The 23,878-nt window shown below is 45.7% G+C and overlaps 1 protein-coding gene and 1 long non-coding RNA gene across 5 annotated transcripts; one reads left to right on the top strand and one right to left on the bottom strand.

Annotated features, from left to right (window-relative positions):
* Positions 1 to 1,456: 1,456 nt before the first annotated feature.
* PLK2 (polo like kinase 2) lies at positions 1,457 to 11,004 on the bottom strand. Its single transcript, XM_081880753.1, has 14 exons — positions 10,603 to 11,004; positions 9,310 to 9,417; positions 9,006 to 9,122; positions 8,650 to 8,779; positions 8,266 to 8,353; positions 7,503 to 7,598; positions 6,465 to 6,663; positions 6,220 to 6,367; positions 5,549 to 5,646; positions 4,517 to 4,640; positions 3,836 to 4,076; positions 3,617 to 3,746; positions 3,406 to 3,516; positions 1,457 to 2,222 (listed from the first exon to the last, which is right to left on the bottom strand). Exons 1-14 carry the CDS (start codon positions 10,846 to 10,848, stop codon positions 2,031 to 2,033), a joined length of 2,028 nt encoding a protein of 675 aa, XP_081736879.1. The 5' UTR covers positions 10,849 to 11,004; the 3' UTR covers positions 1,457 to 2,030.
* Positions 11,005 to 11,163: 159 nt separating this feature from the next.
* On the top strand, positions 11,164 to 22,347 carry LOC309352374. Of its 4 annotated transcripts, none has more exons than XR_014161261.1 (3): positions 11,164 to 11,559; positions 14,302 to 14,385; positions 22,317 to 22,347. It is a non-coding gene; the product is annotated as an uncharacterized lncRNA (long non-coding RNA). The 4 variants fall into 4 exon arrangements; XR_014161262.1 differs by lacking the exon at positions 22,317 to 22,347 and adding an exon at positions 16,869 to 20,346; XR_014161263.1 differs by lacking the exon at positions 22,317 to 22,347 and adding an exon at positions 14,724 to 15,621.
* The last annotated feature ends 1,531 nt before the right edge of the window (positions 22,348 to 23,878 follow it).

The following is a 23,878-nucleotide window of genomic DNA, read 5'->3' as shown; positions in this document are numbered from 1 at the left end:
AGCCATCTCCACTTGTGAGCTTCCAACAGATTCTACCTAAAATAGACTTATAATACTCTGATATCCATAACGTTCTCTTCAAGTTAACTGTGGAACTCCTTGACATAAGAAAATCACTGAGGCAAAGAATTTAGCAATTTCCAAGAGGGATTAGATTCTGTTGCCAGCCATTTATGTCAAACCATCTCCATTTGCTGTCATTTTGTGACTGGTGGGCTTTGTAACTTCCAGCCTTCTCAAGTAGCCCCTGGGAAGTAGAACGTTTGAGGCGCACCCCCCCCCCAATTAAGGTTAATCCAGTAACCTAATTTTGGTTGCATCCCATTAGGCAGTAGAAAGGCCCCTTTGGGAAACATGGTATGTCTCCATCTTTTGTGTGTCACGACTTTGTGAATCTAGGTAAGCAACGAACATTGTGCCTTCAGCTTCTCCATCAGCATTCATGGAATGCAGATTCCACAAAACACAGATTTTATAAAGTTACACTCCCCCCACCGCAAAGTACCGATTCATAGCTATTGAAAGTATACAAAAGGAGTGGAGTTTTAGAGAGTTCCAACAGTGCTTATCATGAATATATACAAACAGAATACAAGTGTCGCCACTTTCGATGTGCCTGCTTCAAAGACTACTAAAACTGAGTAGCCTTCCTTTTGGCAGAAGTCTGGCTAAACTCTCCGTTCGCCATCTTGACATTTTCAGGAAGCAAGGTGAATTCAAGGTTTTGCCACATGGCTAATTTTCATGCTGATCCAAGTTTACCTAGAGATGAGCTGACATCAGTCACCCCCCACCCAAAAAAAGGCTGAACAGAACCATTACAAAACACCTATGCTTTGTTGGAAGGCTGATGGGAGAATAACACTTGCTTGAGTACAATGGTCAGGTGTCTGCAAGAGTTTACAAGCAAGAGATTCTCCTTCAAGCCAAAGTAGTAGAAAGAAGATTGGTTTTCATGCTGCAGAGACCAAGGTAGACTTGGATATCATAAGAAAATTTAGAGGCCCTCAACCTTGTATATTAAAAAAAAAAAAAAGCCAATTTAAACTCTGAAGATAACACTAAGGCAGACATTTAAATAATATTCAATGCAATCCTATTATCTACTCAGAATTTGACCCTACTGAGTACAATAGACCCACTCCCATGTAACCAAGTATTAAGATTGCAGCCATGGTCTGTGGTGAACAGCATCAGTTTTTAACAGTGTCAGGTTAATCTACGAGCCACATCCACCATGGTTTGTATAAATTGTGCAAAAGCTTGGCTCTTATCCAGGCAAATTGCAGGCTCCTGCAGGTAGAAAATAAACCACTGTAAACGCTGATGGAGGCCCATTCCACCTCATCAGAATGAGAAATCAATTGACCTTGAACTTCTTCTATCTTGCATGTTACTTTTACCGGTTAGAATGCAGAGCTCAGAGGGAAAAAAAGGCATATACTGAAACCAGTGCTTCAGGTTTTTCCCACTCTTTATTGCCAACAAATGTATATTTAAAATCACGGTTGCAAAAAAATGTATGTAATAAATACTTCACTTTAGGCTGTAATAAATAAAAAAAAATATTAACAAGGAATGCACTTTGCCAGCCACAAGTGTGATCAGTTCTTGGAAGAAATAAGAAAAAATGTATGGCCATAGTTCACAGTTAAGCAGCCACAAGCTGCCCCAAATAGTTATTCGACAACAATGAGATTGCCCTCCCTCCCAATTCCTCAAGTGTTATTCACAGTTTTAAAGTCCTCCATCAGAACTGTTCTCTGCAGAGCTTCAAGTCCAACTCATATCTTTCAAAAGGGAGTGAACCAAGGAAAGCTACACTCCAAAAGAATTCCTTGTCACACCATTAATCCACCAAAGACGGCTGCAGTAGGCTCCATGTCTGGTACCAGCCCAGCACATAAGATATTTGTTCGTACCAGTCCCTACTCCTCACTCATCCATCAACATACTAGCTTTTTCCAACTGCCTCCACTGTAGACTTCAGTGAGAGAAGTCCTTTTGGTTTTAGAAGAGTTCTTTTTAATTTAATTGCATCTTTGCAACAGCATATTCAACGCATATTCCATTCGCTGCTTTAGATCCAGGGAACACCCAGACATCAGAAGGGTCGTCAAGCGAAACGTTGTCGATAGCCTATCTTCATTGATATAAGTAAGCAAATATTCCTCATTTTGGTTGCATATGATGATTTTTGTGTGGTCATGGTAGAAGTTCACCTGCCAAGGAATTAAGAGGTGCTGTTTAATGCAATTGTTCCAACCTCTCAATGCACATTTCAGGGCACTGCTTTCAGTTTTTGGCAGTGCTCTGCAAGTATTTTGTGGACAGAGCCTTCCTTTACAGCTTAGATTACAAGCATAATAAAAAAGCCTTTGCTCATGTGCTGCAGAATATTAAATGCCTAAAAGACAAAGCATCTCTGACTAAGCTCAATAGGGTCTTAATCAAGACCACCTGCTTGAAGACAAAGATTGCAAGCCTTAATTTATGAAATGGCAACACAATTTTGGAAGCAAGTCTCCTTGAAGCAGAATTTACTTCTGCATAACACATTTAAAGGATGAAGCTGTTATGTATCCAAAAACACCCCTTAAGGAATAAAGGTATTGTTCATCTTTAGTTGGTAGAGGCTTGTGTCCAGAATTTGAGAACTAAAATCACCTCAGGTAGCTTGAGAGCAGAGGAACACAGAAGGTTCTGGTGATGTATTGGAAGATCTCTGTTAAACCACAGACTGTTAACCTGTGGCCATCCAGGTGTGTTTGACTAAAATGCCCATCAGCCCCAGCTAAGATGGTCAAAGTAAAGGATTGCTGCTGTAGTCTAATCACATCTGGAAGCCCACAGGTTCACCAACCTCTCACTGGATCCTAGTGCAGGCATAGGCAAACTCGGCCCTCCAGATGTTTTGGGACAACAACTCCCATCATCCCTAGCTAACAGGACCAGTGGTCAGGGATGATGGGAGTTATAGTCCCAAAAGTTTGCCTATGCCTGTCATAGTGTGCCTATGATGTCTTGCTGCTCCAAACCCAACAGGCCCCCCTCCGCATAATAGAATAAACCAAGTATTACAGATGATACAATATCATGTAACTTGTAGAAAGCCCATTTTGCATCTGGGTACACTTCACTTTTGGCCTTGGGATTTGTGAAAGTAGCACGTTTGGCCCTTCAAGCCATTGGGCTCCTCATCTTTCATGGAGTCAGCTGAATAGCTTATTAACACTATTTATGATAAGTTACTATTGTCATCAAGTTGATAACACACTGTAAAAATAGTACACTTGCCATCTTAAGATCTAATCCCCACTGATTCCAGATAACAAGCCCCTACATTGTTTTGAGCAAGCTGCATGTGTGGGTGGGCGGAGGGAGAAGAGAGAGAAGAAACTCTACCTGGAAGGTGCCATCATTGAAGAGCATCATCAATGCCTTGTCAGATTTCAACCACTGTAAGAGGTAAAGTCTGGGCCTACGGACATCTGTTATACTGGGCAGATCTCCTCCCTGAAAAGGAGAACACACAGTCTTGGTTAGAGCAGAGTTCATCAACACACAGGCTTTTAACAAGCAAAGGATTCCAAGCCTTTTCATCCACATCACTTACATCCATGAGATTCTCCTCCATGTAGTGAGAGAAGTACTTCAAAACAGTTACTTGACTGATGAACTGTTCAGGGGCATCAGGAGCGGAAAACACGGAGCACTGACCAAGCTCTGCATAGTAATGGACTGTTCTGAAGGTAAGAAGAAGAAGAATATTAAGTTCAAGTAGACACAGAAGCGTCACGTGACAACTTTGTTGTACATTGGGCCAGCCACTTACTTTTTGTCTGGAAGAAGACTCATGTGAGCACCATTGTTGAAGAGAACGCCCACTGTGTGATCCGACAGCTGGTAACCGAAGCCGTATTTATTTGAGTAGTCCACCCATTTCGTGACCCACTGGAAAGATGCAGCCAGTTGTTCTTTGGGAATGTGGTCAGATTCTGGCATGTTCTCCAGACAACCGCGCAACACTCTAGCCACAGTGTCAGCCACGCTTCCCATAGTACTATCTTCAAGGCCTGGGTGAGGGCAAAGAGGAGGGAACGTTACAGAAACCACATGCAGAGATGTCAATGAGCCTACCTCCTGTACATTATTCATTGACCTATCATCTCAGATTATGCCCCTAAAAGGCGGTTTGGCAATTTCTGCTACAGAATTTGTACTGATGTTCTCAGAGTTTCCAACAGAAAGAGAAGCTGTAAAAACTAGGTTTTAAAAGGGCTTGGGGATTTATCTGCACTCCCATCAATTCTTGCAGTTCTTTGTGGGGAGGGAAGACATGACAGTCCCACACACTTGCCAACCAAATTTGTAGGTTTTTACTCTAGATTATTTGCTTGGCCAGTTTGACATGGGAGGAAGAATGTTTCTTTCCAGGCCTTAAATCTTACATTCTTGCTTGAAGTACAGACTAAACACGGAACCGTCTACTTAACGCCATGTGCATCATACTTACATTCGCTGCTGCTGCTACAGCTTCCCAACGTCCCCCGAACTATCATCCGGATAGCATCTCCGATTTGTTTGGTTTCTGCTAGCATGCCAGGTTTGGCTACAGTGGTGCTGGAAGGCTGGATCTCCTGAAAAGGCAGAAAATACCATGTTGTTGCCAAGGACCATCAAGGACAGATTCTTGCGCAATTCATGATCATGTTTCAGATTCCGTTTTGCAGGTACCCTGGTAGCTAGGCCTCACTAGCAAGGTGCTTATCACTGTGATGAACAGGATACATGCAAAGGGCTTTTGTTATTGCCCACAATGATGCAGTGTGTACTGTACATGCCACACGAACTGCCTTCGAGTTCCCTTTCAGGGAAGGCAAGGTCACCTAGCATCAGGAGGTGGAAGGCAGATAGGACCTGAATTCATTTCCCCCGTGATAGCAAGCTTTGATTTTCCTTCACTTATGTATCTAGGAAGAGGCTGTGATAAACCATTGGGGAAGATTTCAAACTTGTTCTGTCCTTTTGGCAACTTGAACGACCAAAAATCAAAATTCTTCTTGGTTGCAAACTGGATCCCATTTCTTGAACAATGGAAAGATGTTTTCTTAACAAGGCTTGGAAGAGCTTCTCATGCTGTTTGTTCTACATTTTTATTTGGTTACGTCTCATCACTCTGCCTGTGTCTGCACACACACCAGGCCTGCTTCAGCTCCCAAACATGCTGGAGATTGCAAATGCAACTGAAGTTTCAGAACTGCTGGCTTATCCTGAGCTAAGAGTCTTCCTAAGGAAGAGGAGGGGCAGCTGACAGCATCTCAGGATTATGCGGTACAGAGACACACAGATGCTGGATGATTTGCACTAATGAGTCCTGGAGTCATAGAGATCCTGCACAAATGTCAAAGGCTATGACAGCCATGTCACAAGATTACGCTAAGCTTCCTGAGCTCTCAAGGATTTCGCTAGCCACTCGTTTTTACTTGTGTTCAGCAATACAGGCTACCCTGTTACAAAGAAAAGCCCAACCAACCAAAATACATACCTCCTCTGGTCTGTGTTTCAGGGGTTGCTGGGTTATTGAGGTCTTTTTCAAGTCATGTCTAAGCTTGTATATTTCTTCATCTTCTTTAGCAAGCCGATCTGGAAGGGAGAAGAAAGCCACAGAAAATTTAGAGGGGGTTTTCCTATCCAAGTGCACATGACTGTCTAGTACACAATACTTCCTGCCTTGACGAGACATGCAGTCTCTTCCTGGAGTGTTGCTTCCTTTATATGTGCCTGATCTCACAGAGCTGAACATGGATCTTGTATTACAGAAAGAGTCGGCAGACCAGGAACTGCCAATAACAGTCTGGCTTAAAAAACCAACAGTGATGCTTTAGCAGCACTGCATTAAAAAGTTTAGCAGTGTGTATACACAAAATGTGATGCTTTTAGAGGTGGCAAGAGATCAGCAGTAAATATTTGTTACAGATGGTCGGAGGATGGATTGGGCTCTACTCATAGATCTCTGGGTGATTCGTAAGATAGATCAGCAAGTTTTTGGATTCTGGATTACTTAATGATACAGCAACAACAAAAAGGGCTTCCCTCTCATAAAAGATGTGTTCTTTTGCACTGATGGCTTAGTAAGAAACTAAATTGATCATTCCAGCCTGAAGTCTGCCTACTGTAGTGCATAGATAGTAGCCAGGTATGAATATATCTGCTTACTGTGTGCGTCAAAATATCTTGCTTTTTCCTTCTTGCCCCCAAAGAGAGCTGCAGCTGCCTTCTTGAAGAAATTCTTAGCCGGGCTTGACAAATTGAAGTCAGGAACTGTATGACAACAACTAGCTGGAAGCCTCTCTGGAGTGAAGCCCTGAGGAAACAAGATGTAGAAAAACGGGCTGTCAGCTGGCTGTCAGCTGTAGCTCTGAACAGAAGCGAAACAAACCAAGAACAAGAATGCTACAAACCAGCAAGAAGAAGTCGTGTTGAACAATGTCATCTAAGCTGGGGCGGTCTTCCGGGTTTTTCGACAACATGCTTGCAATCAAGTGCTTTGCAGGAGGCAACAAAGACGATGGCAAGGAATATCTCGCTTCCCTTATACACCTGTAAGTTTCCTTCAGATTGGTTGTTTCAAATGGAGGCCTTCCGAGTAGCATTGTATACCTGTTGGAAGAGGAAGTATATGATTCATTATTTGAATCATTGCCAAGAATAATAATAATAAAAATGTTTATAAGAAGGGCCTCAATTTAAGTAGTCTTTAAGCAAAAGCATCACCACCACTGACCATTACTAGTACTGGAAAAGGTTATGTCAGCTAAGTTTTGTAAGAAGGGGCTGAACTGAGATCAAGAACATGCCACAGGTCTGTACAAGGCCCAAGGATGTGTGGGTTTGGTAACCAATGCAGATTAAGCATCCCAATATCAAGAGGCTGCAAGGAGTGGGAAGTGGTGCTGGAAAGGCCCATAGCTCATCAGTGGAACTGTTAAAGACTCTGCATGCAGAAGGTCTCTGGGAAAGGCATGCTATCCAAAGCCTTTGAGGAGCCTGCCAACTAGATGGGCATGACATCACCAGGCTGAAGGTGGACCTTAGACTGGTTTGACTCAGTCTAAGACGACTGCCCACACATGCAATAATATCTCCTGGTGAGACTGCTGGAGAGTGTGTTTAATGTGATTTCAAAAGGAGGGGATGAGGTTAGAAGGTGAGGCTTCACAATACCTTGCATTGTTTTTTGCCCCCATATACAACTAGCAAAAACAAAGCTTATTGTGCAAAATAAGCCAAATCTCCAGAGTTCTGCATAATCTGAATAATTACAGGTCACAGGAGAGCAACTTGGGTAAGGTCCTTGTAGATTACATAGTCTAACCTCCTGCTCAGTGCAATTGCTCAAAGAGATGTGCTGAAGGTCTGCTTGAAGATCTTGAGAAAGGCAAAGCCCACCCACTAGTTACACAGTTGCAGACAGGACCAAAAACCAGCTAAATACTCACATGACACAGCCCAAGGCCCAAATGTCAGATTCACAGCCATGCCCTTGTTTGTTCAGAACTTCTGGAGAGAGGTAATTTGGTGTGCCACAGATGGTTCTGGAAAAGACAATTGAATGAGGAGTTAAAACAATTAGCTATCAGTTCAATGTTTCAATGTTTGTCATACATTTTAGTGAAACCAATGCAATCCAATCCCAAGTCAGTGCATTTTAAATAGAGCATTAGTTTGGCCTCCAAAGCTATATGTTTTTGTTAAATACTGTACAGGTTCCACCTTAATTCTTTGCTATATGCAAACAGCCTGTATCTGCCTTGCGTACAGAAGGCTCCAAGTTTAATCCCTGGCATCTCCAGGTGAGGCTGTGTGAAACCCCTGCATGAACCCCTGGACAGCTGCTGCCAGCCAGTGCAGACAACAGGGAATTACTTAGACCAGTAGTCTGATTCAGTATAAGAAAGCTTCCTATGTCCCATGGTGGCAACGCACCATTAGCTATATAAGACCTCCCCCCCCCCCAAATGTGCATGGGCCTGAAAATAATGGGGGCTGTTCACAGGCAGAAGAAGCTGACCCACTAAACTGTTACAAAAAAGGTCATTAAGAACATTGATCAGCTGTCAGATATCCTGGCTTGCAAGCCAACGATTTAAACGCATTATGAGAGCCAGCATCCCTCACTGCTATACATAACTAGAGATTACAAATCCCAAGGCAGTTCTGCTGTATTTAGGTTGCTGCCCTCTTTCCTTCTCAGGTCCTTACCTTCTCCTGTGCTCCAGCGGTTCCAGTCTTGCTGCCAACCCAAAGTCACCCACTTTCAAGTCCATGGAATCGTTAATGAAAAAATTACCTGCAGATGCAAGGCAGAGAGGAAGAGGAAACATGGTGAGTCCAATTCAATGTCATGACGTGTTAGACAAGTGCTGACTCGCATCTAAAGAAGGCCAGCACATAGCTGGTGCTTTTGTTTTTATGAATGAATACCTAGCGCTATTACTCAAGCACTCCAAGACTCCACCGCCAGACAAGCTGATCCTATTCATTAATCCCCATGAATTGCAGTTTTCAACTAGCAGTTAGGTCTATGAGAAAGGAAACTGCTCTTTCAACATCTTATAAGCCCAGTCTCTTGGGAGATCAACATACCTAGCTTCAGGTCTCTGTGTAAAATCTCCTGTTCGTGAAGGTATTTTAATCCCGACACAATCTGCCTGAGGTAGTATCGCACTTCTGGTGCCGTCAACACCTTCCTTGCTTTCAATATGTGAGCCATAGACTGGTGAGAGGAAGAAAAGAGAAAAAACCCACAGGCAAGGTCACTCAGCTGAAACCACACCATAAGCATTAGCATCATAAAAAAAGCTGAGGGGTGGGGGTCAAAGGCAAGGAATTAAGGGCTGCCTCAAGAAACTATGGACAATACCTTTTACACTTTAAACATTTTTACACTATTGGCCGATTCCATTTAAGGGAATACCGGATTTCTCCCCATGGATGCTCACCCTTCGGCTGCAATACTCCAACAGAATGTAAATGTTCTCTTTGTCCTCAAAGTAGTGGTAGAACTGCACAATGTGCCTGTGATTGAGCATCTTGTGCAACTCGATCTCTTTATCAATCTGGAAGAGGAGAAAAGGGCACACACAAACGAGAAGCAGGTTATTACTGGCACCTCAGTATCCACATGCCACCTCCGTGGGAAGAGGCAGGGCTTGTATGCCAGCAAGCCACTGCAGAGGGAGAAAGGGAAGGGCCACCCAAGCACATAAAGAGATTCCTGAAAGGAGCGTCACAACACATACACACCTTTTCCCTTTGATGAGGTTTGGCTACTCGGCTGTGAGGAATGATCTTTGCAGCATAGACTTTGTTTGTGGTCAGATCCGTCATCTCGTAGCATTTTGCAAAGCCGCCCTGAAGAGACAAGGCAGAGCAGAAGAAGAACATTAGACGAGACAGCAGAGAAACTCCCCTCCGCCTCCCTCTTCAGGGAGCCCAGGTCAAGCAGGTAAAATTGGAACTACCATGGGGCCATGACTGCAAAATAAAAAACCGGTGACAGTCTGCAGCCAAAGGACAGTCTGCAGTGTGCTCTCAATTCTCACTCTTTGCTAATCAAATTAATGCAACGCCTTGGATGCTAAAGAGAGCCCCCCCCCCGCAAGCTCTCTCAACCAGCAGTCAAAAATATGCAACAAAGGTACAGACAAATGACTATAAAATGCTTGAGGACTTGCAGCTTAAACCTGTAGCAAGAGGACAAAACCCTCCCCAACCGCCTCATGGGTGAAGCAGGCAATTCTCCTACAGATTTTTATTTTGTGACCAATGCACACACATTTATCCATTTTTGCCACAAGCGCTCAAGATGAAAGGCACAGCAACCAACAGTTTTCTACTGCATGTAATTGGGAGAAGAACAGCTGACAGACATGTACATTAATCACACAGGATAGCTGCCCTCCCTCTCCATGCAGCTATCCGTGTGGAGCCTTCTCCTCTTTTGTTTAGCAGCCCTTTAAGGCTGGCAGCTTATGCATGCACGAGCCTCCACAGGTAACAGCCTACTTCGACAGGTGCCGTAGAGGTGATAAAACACAAACGATAAAAACACAAGGGGCTGCAAATAAAGCCAGCAGGACATAAGGACTCGAGATAGTGCAGCACAGCCCCGATGAATGGAACACTGGATTTAAAATGCCCTCTTTCTGAGAAGCAAATATAGTTGGAATTTTGCAAAGGAAGGGAAATGAAAAGGCACGATAGATGGACCGGGAGGAGCGGGGGGGGGGGAGAAATGCTATTAATTATAAATTATTATTATTTATACCCCACCCATTTGGCTGGGTTGCCCCAGGTACAGAATGGGGGGCAGATCAGATCGACAGGCTCAGATTAGGGAGGGCGCCTGCGTGCCAGAAATGCCAAAAGGCACTGGCAAAAACCTCCCACACAAAATCAAAATAAATCGATGTTGGGTGGGAATCTATGCGCCCCCCGACCCCACCCCGACGTTACAACCAGCTCTGCACACCAGTGACAGATCCACGAGACGGGTCCCTAAAACTGCCGCCGCCGCCGCCGCCGCCGGGCATTTACCTTTCCCAGCACCTTGCCGCGGCAGTATCGCCTTCCCGTGGTGGGGTCGGTAATAATCCGAGAGATCTCGGTGGCCGAGTGCGGGTGGTGGTGATGCTGCTCGGCTGCCGACTCCGCCGCTTTCTTCCTTCGCGATTCCCCATTGCAAGACTTGCCCAGCGCCTGCTCGCCCATCTTGCTGCCGCCGCCGCCGCTGCCGGCTGCTGTACTGCCCGGCTGGTAAGCGATAGTCCTCAATAAATCCATAGCCCCGTCGGCAGGCTTGTCCCAGCGAAACAAACCCCGCTCCAGTTCCCAGCCCGCTCCCAAGCTCCGCCGCCGCTGCGCCGAACGCTCGCTCTGCGAAACGGCGACCGCCTCCACGGCCTTTTATACCGCGGGCAGGCGCCCCGCCCCGCGAGCCCCGACGTCACAATGCTCCGCCTTCCGAAGCGCAAAGCGGCCTACGGCGGGCAGAGCGTTGTCCGGCTGGCCGCGCGGGAGACCCGATGGAACGCTGGCAGCGACGCGCGTTAAGCAGCACTTGGGAACGCGCGCCCGCCAGAGCCTTCAGAGCAACACGCCCCTGGGGAAAAGAGGCCCTCGCGTAACTGCAACCTCGAACGACGCCCCTTCCCAGTCAACGCGCGCTTCCTTAGGAGTAAGCCACGCCGCCGGACCTCTTTCAGAGGAAACACTCCAGGTTTTCACTGCGGTGGGTGAGCCACAGTACAACCCAGCCGCGCCAAGGCCGGTCTGCTCCTGTATAACCCTTTAATGTCGGCCCGGCAAATGACAACGCAGCCACCGGATAGAGAAATGGGGACCCCCAGCCACAACGGCCCCTGGTCCCTTTGTTCCTTTGAAAAGCTGCGTAGCAAAAGTCCAAGCCGGCACCTTGCCTGCCATGGCCCCTGCAAGCCGCCTCAAGGCCAGTGGGGAGAAGTCATCAGCTCCCTATATGGAACAATGGCTTAGGTAGGTTTGAGTGACGTTTCAACAGGGGTAGGGGAGGGATTACCCTGAGCCCCGCCCCACAGCCCCTCCCCCCCTCTCTCTCATTAGCTTTCCTTGCAATTCCTCCCTTCACTTGTTTTAGAATACAGCTCCCAAAGAAATACAAGAATAGCCCTGGTAGCAGCTGTATAACCCAGCTACGTGTCCTCACAGTGGCCAACCAGACACATGTGGGAAACCAGCAAGTGGGACCTGAGAGCGCCAGTGGCTGGGGCTTATGGGAATTGTAGTCCAAATCAAGTGGAAGGTACCAGGTTGGTGAATGTGTTAAGCCAGTCCTGCTCTCCCCTTCTTCCTCGTCTCTACTGAATGGGAGACCCTGGACTCCCGGTCCTGATTGCGCCATTGACCTTACGTGTATATGTCATTCCTTCCTTCGAACGATACCTGTCCGTGAGCCAACCCATTAAAATGGGCCTCCTTGCGTACACGTTTAATGGCGGGGGGGGGGGGCCACACATGGTATCCCTAGTCTTCAATGGACAGTGCGGATGTTAAGCCAAGATACACTCTGTGCAGGCCAGGAGCTTGTTTGTGTACTGAAGGTGCCCTTCATCACACCAAGGAAGGGCAACAGCTGCAACACCGAGGGATAAACTCCAGGATTAACATCCCAGGTGCCGAGAGAGAGACAAGATGCCTTCATTCGCTTCCCTCATTTTCTCTCCATCTGGCTTTCTGATGAACAGCCCATGTGGTGAACACATGCCAGGCTTACGAGGCCCAAATTAACGTGCCTGAGCCTTGCAGCACTGATTGCGATTTGGGATACAGAGAAGAGCAGCCTGGTATCCATGCCCTACGCTAATCAAGCCAAGGTCATTCAAGGACAAACCCAGCCTGGTGGTCCTTCCTCTTGGACCAGGCACTTCCTCCCTCTTGTACGATGACAAGGAAGGACATTGGCAGTGGCACCGAAAAGGCAGTTTTTTAAAAAAAATAATAATCAAAAGTGGAATATTCACATTTCCCTTCAAGCATGAAAATGGAGGTGACGGGTGGAAATGCCACATGCTAAGAGAGATGTAACCCCCCCCCCCCCCGCACACCCAGCAAATTCAGCCCTTTCCTTAAAAAAAGAGCATCCCTTTTCTCTTTGGAATCAGACAGGTCACAGTTCTTCTATTAAAATCGCCCCATGCAAAATCAGCCATCTCCTCAGGACTTGGTAATATAACTGGATGTCACTGGGGACGGGGCTTAAACTGCAGAGAGGTGAAACAATAGCAGGGGTTCAGCCTGGCAAAGCAGCGGCTTAATAGAGACCAAGTGCAGCAGAATCACCTTCTGCGCTCTGTCTCTGTCTTGTGTCTTACTGACAGATCTCCTGGACTCAGTCTCTTGGCTGCAGAAGCTCTGCCAATCAGCAGTCCCCGAGCTTAAAGATCTAGCTGTTGCTAAGTGGGTTACCTGCTGCATATCTGGGATGAAGCCAGCGCTTCTTTCAGGTTTGGAAAAAACCGGCAGTGACCTCTAGCGGCATGTGCTGTTTAGTACACATGCTAGTCAGGGCAGCAGCGTCCTGGGAAACTGGATGATATGATCTAATGGCCTGGCAAAGCCAAGAGGCCAAATTACCAACTGTGGCATGATAATTGCTACTTATTTGCTCTCGATCTTGCAAGGATCTACATGTGAAAAAAAATAAAACCCAACCCTTGCCCTTGCTTCCCAGCCACCGACACTGTAGGTTGGATGACTAGGCAACATGGAAGTTTATTTTTAATCTTTGGTCCAAGCAGGTGGAAACCCAGCTTGCACACCTGAATTATGTAAATCGGCATTGCTCAATTAACGAAGTACTCAAATTGGGAGTTCTCACTTCTCATGGGAACTTGGCAACCCAACTCATGTGGCATGCAGAATGTGGCCGCCATGTTGCTTTAGTGGTGATGCACCAGGGTATCTGTTGCGAGTATACATATGCGCTGAGATAAGGAGCGAGAGCTGCCGGACTCTAGGACAAAGAGACAGTGGTTATGGGAGGAGGAAGGAAGAGGCAGAAGTTCGGCTAGGACTGGAGAGGGTTGTGCCCTTGTGGTCCCTTCCAAATTCTGCAATTCTATGATTCTGTGACTTGATCAAGTTCCAATTCTGACTTAGACATGAATTTCAGTGGCTGATCTTGGCTCCTTCATGTGTTGTGGCAGGAACTGCTGGCCCTGATGTTGCATCCTTAGGCTAGCTTCTCATGTGCATAGAGTTTCCATTGCAGACACACCTCCATGCTTAACATGTGAAAGGGCTAGTCCAGGGATACAACATTGGTTGGAGGCATGGCCAGTGGTGTGGATGCAATGCATGAGAGGGCCCTGCACACAAGTAACACATATATGTGGCTGATCTCTTAGCTTAAACTACATTGATGGGGATCTGTCTGCGCTAAAAAATTTAAGCAGTATCATGCTGCTTTATACAGGCATGACTTCCCTAAAAGAATCCTGGGTTCTGTGGTTGGTTAAGGTTGCTGAGAGTTTGTTTGGAAACCCCTGCTCTCCTTCCAGAGCCACAGTTCTCAGACTGGTTTAACAATCAATCCCTTTTCCTCTGGGAATTCTACACCCATGAGGGAAACCCTGGATTTGCAGAGTTACAAGATGAGAGTCATGTACCAGAGACGTGAACTCCATTCAGAATTCCAGAATTGGGCCATCACGAATGATGATGACATTACTAATACCTCTTTCTCTGTGATGTCAACAGAGAGGTATGTGATCCTTCTTTCCAAATACACAGTGATCCCTGTAAGTTCCAGAGCTGAACTACCAGAATCGGCAGATCAAAAAGGTAAGTGCGGTTTGCCTAATCTTGGCCCCATGTCAAGTTCCCTACAAGCAGGACTGGGATGAAAGCAATGACGCTTATTCCTTCTGCATCATGCAAATTAGCTCCAAGACGCAGCAGGAAACTTTGTATGGCTGATATGGCCGTTCTACTAAGATTTCCTTAGAAATATGTTCGGTGTGATCAGTTTGGCTTATCCTCACATGTGTGTTGAAGATTCAAGTGCTAGATATAAGTTTTTTAAAATGAAGAGAGGTACGGTAACTCGCAGCTTACACACGTTTAATGTGTGTCTTCAGCTTTACGTCAGCATCCAAAAGTATTTTTAAAATTGTTTAAAGGGGATGAGTGCCCAGGAAAAAACGACTTCAGCAATCCCACCCATCATTGAACCCAATTTGTTTTGGTTATGAATAATTTTGCCTGTATGTGCTACTCCTAGAACGTAACCACAATTTAAGGTGAGTTGCCTGTACATTTTAAACACAGAAAGTGTTAAATGTCTTTTCACTGATATCAGCCAAACATTGCATAGTATCTCCCTCTTATCAGAATATCCCCTAACAGTGCACTGAACCAGTGAGTGCTGATGGCTAATTTGCTTGTTGGGGAAACCCCTGGATTTTCAGAAGTACAAAAATCTTTTTTTAAAAAAATAAAGCCTAAGGATGCAGCCTCCTCCTTGCTTGCACAACTAAACAGCCAATGAGGACATGAGATGTTGGGTGTCAATTGGTTAAAGGGGGCGGGGCAGAGAAAAGGAGGAAGTGTAATGGAGTGTTCCGGGAGAGGGCATGGCTGGCTGGAAGTTAGCAACCCGGAACGGAAACATGTTAGCTAGGAGATACATATATGCTGTTGTGCCATGTAATTTTTAATCACACTGGAAGGCATTTTTGCATATGTCCTTAGACTGATGTACTGGAGCATATATAAGGCACATGGGTGAATTTCCAGAATGTACAGTGGTGTGTTGAAAGTTACATACCCATCCATTCCAATGGACCCATTCACTCACTGCGGCAGTTTACAAGAAGGTGATCTCTATTTCCGGCTAATGCTACCATAGGGGGAAAATCATTAAGTGCAACGAGAAAGGAGAATCCTGAAGTTAAGAACGCACAATCCTCATGCATCGAGTGTTTTAAGATTGCCAATCCTAAGCAAATAAGTAACAAGTCATATGTCCCACAATGTTCAAACTAGAACGAGAGAGAGAGAGAGAAAGAAAGAAAGGAAGGAAGGAAGGAAGGAAGGAAGGAAGGAAGGAAGGAAGGAAGGAAGGAAGGACTAAAATCAGGGGGACATAAGAAGAGCCTTCTGGATCAGGCCAGTGGCCTATTTAGACAAGTATGCTGTTACCAAATTGGCCAAACAGATACCTATGGGCAGTCTCCTCTCCTCTGTTTTCTAGCAAGGGGTATACAGTGGCACTTCTGCCTCTGACATGGAAGTAGAACACAGCCTGCTGCCCAGCTTGGAGATGCAGGAAGGTGCTTAACACATATTAAGGAGTAACTAATCCATGGGTAGGCAAACTAAGGCCCACGAGCTGGATCAGGCCCAATTGCCTTCTGGATCTGGCCCGTGGACGGTCTGGGAATCGCCACATGGATTGCCAGCACGCACGTTCTTTCCCTCTCCCTCCCTCTCCCTCACACGGTGGCGGCGGAGCCTCCTCCCTCCCTCCTCCTATCTTCTCACTGCCCTGCCTAGAGGAGGAAGGGGGCTGGGCTTTGTTGCTGCCAGCAGCAGCAATGCTCGAGCAGCCGCCATTTTAAGCAGCCCCTCTCTGGAGCCCTTTCGCGCGCCACTAATCATCCTGCGCCAACCCCTGCTGCTCACAAGAAACAGGTAAGCAGCCACTGGGGCTCGTGGTGCTCTTGCATCATTTCTACACAAAAATATAGTCCGGCCCCCCACAAGGTCTGAGGGACAGTAGACCAGCCCCCTGCTGAAAAAGTTTACTGACCCCTGAACTAATCCATTCTAAGTGATGTTGAGCAAGTTCCCCAATGTTCTGTTCTCGGCTCTGGCACCAAAGCTTCTTACCACGTTTTCTGTGCCACCTAATCCTGTGTGTGCTGTTCCTTTACTCATGAGGCCTTTGTATTCAGCTCTTCCACAGGTGGACACAACTTTGGACAGTTCTACTATTTTTTGAGCACATCTTTCTGGAATTCTCGTGCAGCTGGGAAGTCGTTCCTTGCGGAAAGAATTTTCCGACACGTTTTCTGAAAAGTTTCTTTCTTTTGAAGCTCAGATAAGTGCTTTCCTAGCCTCCTGTGGTTTGTATATGTTAGCATTGTCTCATTGTCCCTGTTTTTTGTTGGGTTTTTTTTGAGAAGAGGGTGCCTATACAGTGAAAAGTTGGAAATAAACGGAGAATGAAATTACACCTTTTATTAGACAAGGGGGAAATCGCTCAGACTGATGCCTAGAAAATGTGGGCCAAGTGGAAAACCACTCACACCCACGCTTTCTAGGCACGGGAGAAGAGAAGTGTGGAGGAGCCCTTATTCAAGGCAACCACCCTTGCTTTCCTTGTTCAGAACAGCTGGTTTCAGGTACATTTATCAATAAGCTGTCTTGTAGCTCCCCCTGGCGGCCGACTCACATAATGATATCTCTTCAGCCTGCTGTACTACACTGTATTTAAATTGAACTGTTCCATCTGTACCTCACTCCAAATATATTGCCATTTGATTTTTTAAAGGTTTACGGTGCCTGATATTTTCAAATTGTACTTATGCAGTTTTGTAACTACGTTTTAATACAAAACATTCCTGAGCACGCTGCAACTTTCTTTCCCCCTCAAAAGAAGGCGTCAGAAGTTTAAGAGCTGTACATCTGGCCTGAGCCAAATCCTTGATCCTGAACCAAATCAGGTCAATCTGGAGTTTGTCCAGAGTGTGTCAGGGCAGCCCCAGATCACCTCGGGTTGGGTCCACCCTGTGCAATTCAGGGCTGTCCAAAGGAGGGGCAGTAAGGGAGAGGAGAAGGAGACTACGCAGACAGAGATTCTCGCCTGCACTTCTTTCCTGCCTCTCATCACCACTCTTGCAATGTTTAATTAGGCTTTAAATTCCTAATTAAACATTAGGGCTGTGCAAGGTCCCCAATTTAGTTCAGGGGCCAGGTTCGGGATAGGTTGGTCTGGCCCTGATCAAAGCCCAGTCTGCATTGCCAAATTGAGAGTTGCTTGCACAGCTCTAGCAGAAATGGCTACACTCAGTTACTTAATTTTATTTATTTTTATCATGATTATATTCAGTCTTCCTTTCCTCCAAGGAGCGCTATTCACTAGGCAGTACATTTTACCACCTGCACATTAATCTACATTCCCAAGGATGCTGCAAAATTCATCCATAATATTCCAATTTGTCAGATGGTGGTAATATTGTGTAATGACTTACCCAAGTCAGACCACTTCCACACACTGCAGATATTTGGATGTGAGAGTTCAGTGCTTAATTTCCCTGTTAATAATTGCTTGCGGGGGGGGTCAATCTGCAACCCTGTTAAACCTAGAAAACCATGCAACCAGAATACTGCCCCACATTTTGTTGCATGGGGGAACATTTAAGCTCTCCCCTTTTAGTTTTTGTTAGCATAATCCATGTTGTTCAGAACACTGCAGTGAGAATGAAAAACGCTAGAAGGGATAAGCCTCAGCGAATGAACTGCAAAGGCTTCAGGGAAGACACAGGAGTGGCAGATGTCATAGCATGAGACCCAGCAAGGAGCTCAGGATCCTGCCTGAGTTCCAAAGGTGGACCATTGTGTCTGCACATCATTACTTTCCTTTGAGAACATTCATAAAGTAGCCAAGTGCACAGCAAGGAGATGGTGTCAGGGCCCTTCGGAAAGATGCCTGAATAGCCAATTAAATGAAAAGAATTTATCTGCTGCAACAGATGCTCCGTCGCCTTGGCCTTGCTTGCAGTTTGACTGGACTGGGGAGGGTTAAAGAAACAGCCATCTGCTAGTTTGCCATGTCTGTGAAAAATGGGAGATAATTTCCTTATCGCATTGAACATTAAGAATAGAGGCAAGTGAAAATGAAGAGAATGGCAGAACCTGCATTCAAAGCATTCCCCTCCCCCCCCCCCAGGACAAGGCCCATTAAAGTAGAATGGAGCCTATAAAGAAAGTAGCAATGATTTCTTTACTTTTGAAAATAATCAGTAATGACTTCATTTTTTTGCCATCCCAGGCAAATGCAATGGACGAGAGAAGCAAAAGCTGTTTTTCCCCACAATTTTCATATCAATTGAGTAAGCAGTGAAGATTTTACAACCATACACCTGCAGTCCACTCCTGTGTTTACTTAGAAACAGCCTCAATTTAGATAAATATACTTTTACTCAGTGTGCTTAGAATTCCAGACTAAAGATGCTATTAATGGCAACTCCTACTGGATCAGAAAAGGTGGGGTCATTTTAGAGGTACAGATGAAAATCAGTATCTGGCTGAGTTAGGCAGAGGGCCATAGCTCAGTGGCCAAGTGGTTTGCTTGCAGAAGGTTCAATCCCTGGCAACTCCAGGTAGGGCTGGGATAGATGTCCCTCTTAAATCCTGGAGAGCAGCTGCCAGTCAGTGTAAACAGTATGGAGCTAGATGGACCAACAGTCTGACTCAAGTAAGACAGCTTCCTGGATTCCTAATCAGGCAAAAAGCAGCTTAATATGTGCCCTCTTTCAACTATTGTTGTCTAGCATCACAGCCTTCAGGGCTGGGCCGTTAGTCACCTGCGGTGGTGCCTCCTTCCATTCCAGCTGTTGGCTGTTTTCCGGAGTCATGCAGCGCTTTCACCCTCGAAATCCTAGGGAAGAAGTAGACTCCACACACAAGACTTTGAAGATGAGTCTTTGCTTGCAGAATGCCAACTATTACAAACAGTATCGTACATATATACCGAGTCCAGTGCAATGCTTTTCATTCTCTTGAGCCCAAGAGAGGGTCTTCTTGGTTCTTGCTGCTAAAACTCATTTGAAGCAGTCCCTAAATTATAGCTTGTCTGTCCTCACCAAGTCCTCCAGACACAGCGTCTTCACCCTCAGCAAAACAACAGTGAAACAGCCAACCTCCAGCTCCCACCCTCTCCTATCTCTACCTAAGACACACACATGCTCACTTTAAAAGGGAGTTAACAAACTGATGAGACAATGATTCGGCATTTCTGTGACCTTAATTGGAGTCACAAGATTTTGCAGATGTTACATTCCATTACATAGATTTTCAGGGTGGACGGGACCAATACAATTTATTCTTTGTAAAATAAACGTTCTAACAAATACTGTACAAATCCCAACACCAGCTACTTGTGGGGACATCTTGATTGCTTCCATCCAGTTCTGAAAGTCTTGTTACGCTCTTGAACTCCTGAATGGCGACTCGTGAGCACTGAGTCTGCTGCTAAATCTGTACCTCTTTGTTACTTACAAGTAAGAGCCTCTGTCTGCTTCTGTTGGGAAGAAGCCGGGTCACATACGCACCTTGCAAGGTTCCTAAAAGGATTGTAGAGATGATATAGGTGAACCGATTTTTTAAAGCATGAACAATTTTAAGTGCTAAAGTATATACACACTAAGCACTATTATCACACTGGTTATGTCTTGTTAAAATTAGACCATTTAAAAAGACATCCAAGAAACCTTCTGATATATTCTCAGCTGAAATAATAATTCTCATCCTGATTTGTAAACAGCAGGGCTCTCCAAAATTCAGATGGTTGGATTTTTACACAGCAGCTGTGCAGCTGTTAATCATTTGTTTCTGCAGAGTCTAGGTGTCCTCCCAAAGTGAAGGAGTCTATCTATCCCAGGGCTATCACATTCTCTCAAACACTCTGATTGCAATATTTCACCCTTGGGAAAATGTGGGGTCCATTCTAACCCTTTAATAATAAAAAAAAGCAACAAAACAGCCACAAGACCTCCACCTATGCCAGTTTATTAACCTTTTGCTATATATATATATATATATATATATATATATATATATATATATATTACTTCATTGAAGCCTGTCCAACCAACTGAAGAATGCACATTTGCTGTGCTTTGTTTTGAAGCAGGGAATGCAGACTTCTGCACTCCCTGCAACAATGCAACTCCCCATGCATTATATTGCTGTGAATTTGGGAGGGTAGGCTATATGCCTGACCCCCCTTCTAATTCCTGCATCCAGCACATTCAGTTCCTGGAACAGCCAGGCTAGCTTCTTGGCCCTCTAAGCACGGGCCCTCTAAGCACGGGCCATTAAGGTAACAAAGGAAGTGGCTCTGAGACAGATTTCAAATGGGTAGGGGCTCCTCCCTCAACTCACTGGTAGTTAGAAAGACAAAAGGCCGGAGTAGAGATATGTGAGAGCTACGAGACACAGGCTGCAGGCCGGGCAGCTGAGAGACAGAACCATGCCTGACTTTTGCTGGAATCCAAGTCTGTGGCTATGGGACAAGCAAGACTCTCTTGGGGTGTTAATGCTGTGAGCCCCTCCATCGTATTTCCTAGTAGTGCAGAACCAGAGCACCTATGAAGATATAGTGCTAGGCAAACCACCTATTGATCTCTTTTAAGCCAAGCAGGGTTAATCACTTTTAAGTCCCTTTTGTATCGATGTGAGTAAATTAAGCACATGCTTAATGCTCCCATTGAAATCATTCAGGCAACACTTAACTTTGGCCCTTATTTTTTAAAAAATCACTTGGAGATTTCCCATGAGTCAGGGACAGGCGGTGATATATTTGCACACACCCCAACCTTCTGTTTAATGCCTCTAGTTGAAATCCTGGGGGCTTTTTTTTCTTCCCTCTTTGCTGCATTAGGCTCCAGTTTTATAATCACCCCCTGAAAAGGATGGGTTTCCCTTCCTATCTTTCACTCTGGATTCTTCAGCAGTGCAGCTTGGGAGATGCCTTTTATTAAAGTGAGTTTTTTAGGGCAGGGAAAAATCTCTGGAGCTTGAAGGAACTCAATTGATTTTTCCACTCCTCAAAAGAGTAATCGTCAAAGCCTTTAAAAGGGGGGTGGGGGGCTTGGAAGAGTAATGCAAACTGAAACACCAGCAAAATCATAAAACCAGGAGGCCTATACATCTTCCTGAGCCTATTTGAAAGACTGAGCAGCGCTTAATGAAAGATGCAGACTGACTATTATAGATCAGCCTTCCACCACGTTCTGAAATGCAGACAATGTTGTCCCCTAATTGTGTTTAATAGTTAAGACACAGGTGGAAACATGAGAAATAATGCGTAGAAAGCTGCATTTGAATGGCTCAGAAGCAGAGAACAAAGAAGAGTGGAATATCTGATAAGAAAAGAGCTGTCGTCATTATTTTGCAGCTTTATAAACCACAGCCGAAAGCTACCAAAGTGGTATACAGTAATATTATTATTATTTATTCAATTTATATACCCCCTTTGTCCAAAGATCCCAGGGCGGTGTACAACATTAAGAACAAAAATGCAGTATCGTAGTAAAAACATAACTCCCAGTTTACGCAGGGATTATGTTCCAAGACACCATGTGTTTAAGCAAAACCACATATATTTGAAACACCAGTGAAAAGTCCTGCAAACACCCTGTTCCGCCCCTGTCCTGTTACAGCCCTTTTTGTGATGTTTTTGTCACATTTTCGGGTCACTTCCAGGTTCGGCACAATCACACATATTTTGAATGCACATTATCGGGGTGGGGGGGTTTGCCTGTACACAGCGTAATAATCATAATAACAGTCCATCCCTGCTCCTCACACATTTAACAGGCCAAAGATTACTTAATGGCCAAAGGCCTGGGTAAAAAGGAATGTTTTCACCTGGGACCTAAAAACATGTAATGATGGGGCCTCTCTGGGGAAAGCATTCTGTTAAGTTGTGGGTGAACATATCAGACGACACAGTGGTTCTTCAAAGAGCTCTTGTTTATTCACAGTCCGGAATAGAACCTACTTATATAGAGCTCAACTACAAGGCATCAGTAACAATTTTCTGTAACTACCGTATTTTTCACCCTATAGGACGCACTTTTCCGCCTCCAAAAATGAAGGGGAAATGTGGGTGCGTCCTATGGGGCGAATACAGGCTTTCACTGAAGCCGCGCCGGCCTCCGGAGGGTCGCGCAGAGCTGCCTGCCCTCCCGGGGTCCGTTCTGGGGCCTGGGGGAAGCTCGGGCTTCCCCCTCCCCCAGCCACGAAAGCTGCCAGAGCGATGCCGAAGCTGCGCGCAGCTTCGGCATCGCTCTGGGACCCGTTCTGGGGGAGCGGGAAGCTCGGGCTTCCCCCTCCCCCTGCCCCGCAAGCTCCCAGAGCTGCCTGTTCTGGGGGCTGGGGTTGGCGGAAGCTCGGGCTTCCCCCGCCCCAGCCCCATGCCGGGGGGGGGATAATTTTTTTCTTTATTTCCCCCCCCCAAAATCTAGGTGCGTCCTATAGGGCGGTGCGTCCTATGGGGCGAAAAATACGGCACCCAATCACTGAACGTCACTTTCAATTGCTTATTTGCGTATGTGGACCTGAGTGAAAACTATCTACAGTATCCCCCTACTGGCCCAGGGTGAGAACTTCAGTACATAACACATTCGACACACGGGGGGGGGGGGGCACCGCAGAAAATACAACAGGTAACAGACACATAAGACTTTTAGAATGTTGTGAGCTTCAAGGAGTTAACACTCTGTGCTAAGTGGAAATGGACCTTGGCTAAAGGTCACAGAAGCTTCCCACCATGCCTGAAACGGCTCAGGACCACAGAGCCTCAAGCATTCTCTCCCCTGTGCTCATCATCTGCCGCCTTTCTTCGTCTGCCTCCTGCACTTAAAGTCTGGAGGGTGACAACATGATAATGGGCCTTTTCTGCGGTGGCTCCCTGCCTATTGAATGCCCTCCCCAGGGAATCTCACCTGGCACCTTCATTGCATATCTTTAGGCGCCAAGCGAGGACACCCAGGCCTTTGGCTGATTAATGTTCTATGGCTTTTTAAAATGTGTGTATGTAGGGGGGCGGTTATTGGTTTGTTTTTGTTTTATTATGTATTTTATATTCTCATGTTGTATTTTTCTGTTGTGAACTGCCCTGGGATCTTCCTATGAAGGGTGGTCTGCAATTTTAATAAATAATAATAACAAAAATAATAATAATGTGGCATGGTGAAATGAGCCTCTCTTTCTCGTCTTGTAGCCTGGAAACACAGCAAGCCCTTTGCTGAGCTATAATCTGTCCTTCCTGTGATGCCTCGTTCTCTATACTGCTGAGCTGATCAGAGAGTACAGCTCAGCAGTGGGCAAACTGTTACCTCTGATCAGCCGGGTAGCATAGAGAATAGAGTTTGCTCCCCATGCTGATGGGAAGTTACAACTCAGCAGCTGGGAAAATAGGGTAGGGGGCAGATTGGAAGGGGAGGTCCTGTAGGGTTCATCTAGCTCATGAGACAGAGGTTTCCCATCCCTGGTTTGGAGAATATGCATAAATATAGGTGTAGATAAGCCCTCTTCTCCCCAT

The sequence above is a fragment of the Podarcis erhardii genome (assembly GCF_964252035.2).
Source record: "Podarcis erhardii genome assembly, chromosome: 11".
Taxonomy (NCBI): Eukaryota; Metazoa; Chordata; class Lepidosauria; order Squamata; family Lacertidae; genus Podarcis; species Podarcis erhardii.
This window is presented reverse-complemented; position numbering and strand designations above follow the sequence as displayed.

What these genes read in the sequence shown, in the direction of transcription:
- PLK2 (XM_081880753.1), bottom strand. Translation starts at nt 10,848, where the DNA reads ATGGATTTATTGAGGACTATCGCTTACCAGCCGGGCAGTACAGCAGCC. An exon ending in GCGGCAAGGTGCTGGGAAAG is followed by an intron (nt 9,418 to 10,602) that starts GTAAATGCCCGG and finishes TTGTCTCTTCAG; the next exon opens with GGCGGCTTTGCAAAATGCTA. An exon ending in AAGATATTTTGACGCACACA is followed by an intron (nt 5,647 to 6,219) that starts GTAAGCAGATAT and finishes TCTCCCTTCCAG; the next exon opens with ATCGGCTTGCTAAAGAAGAT.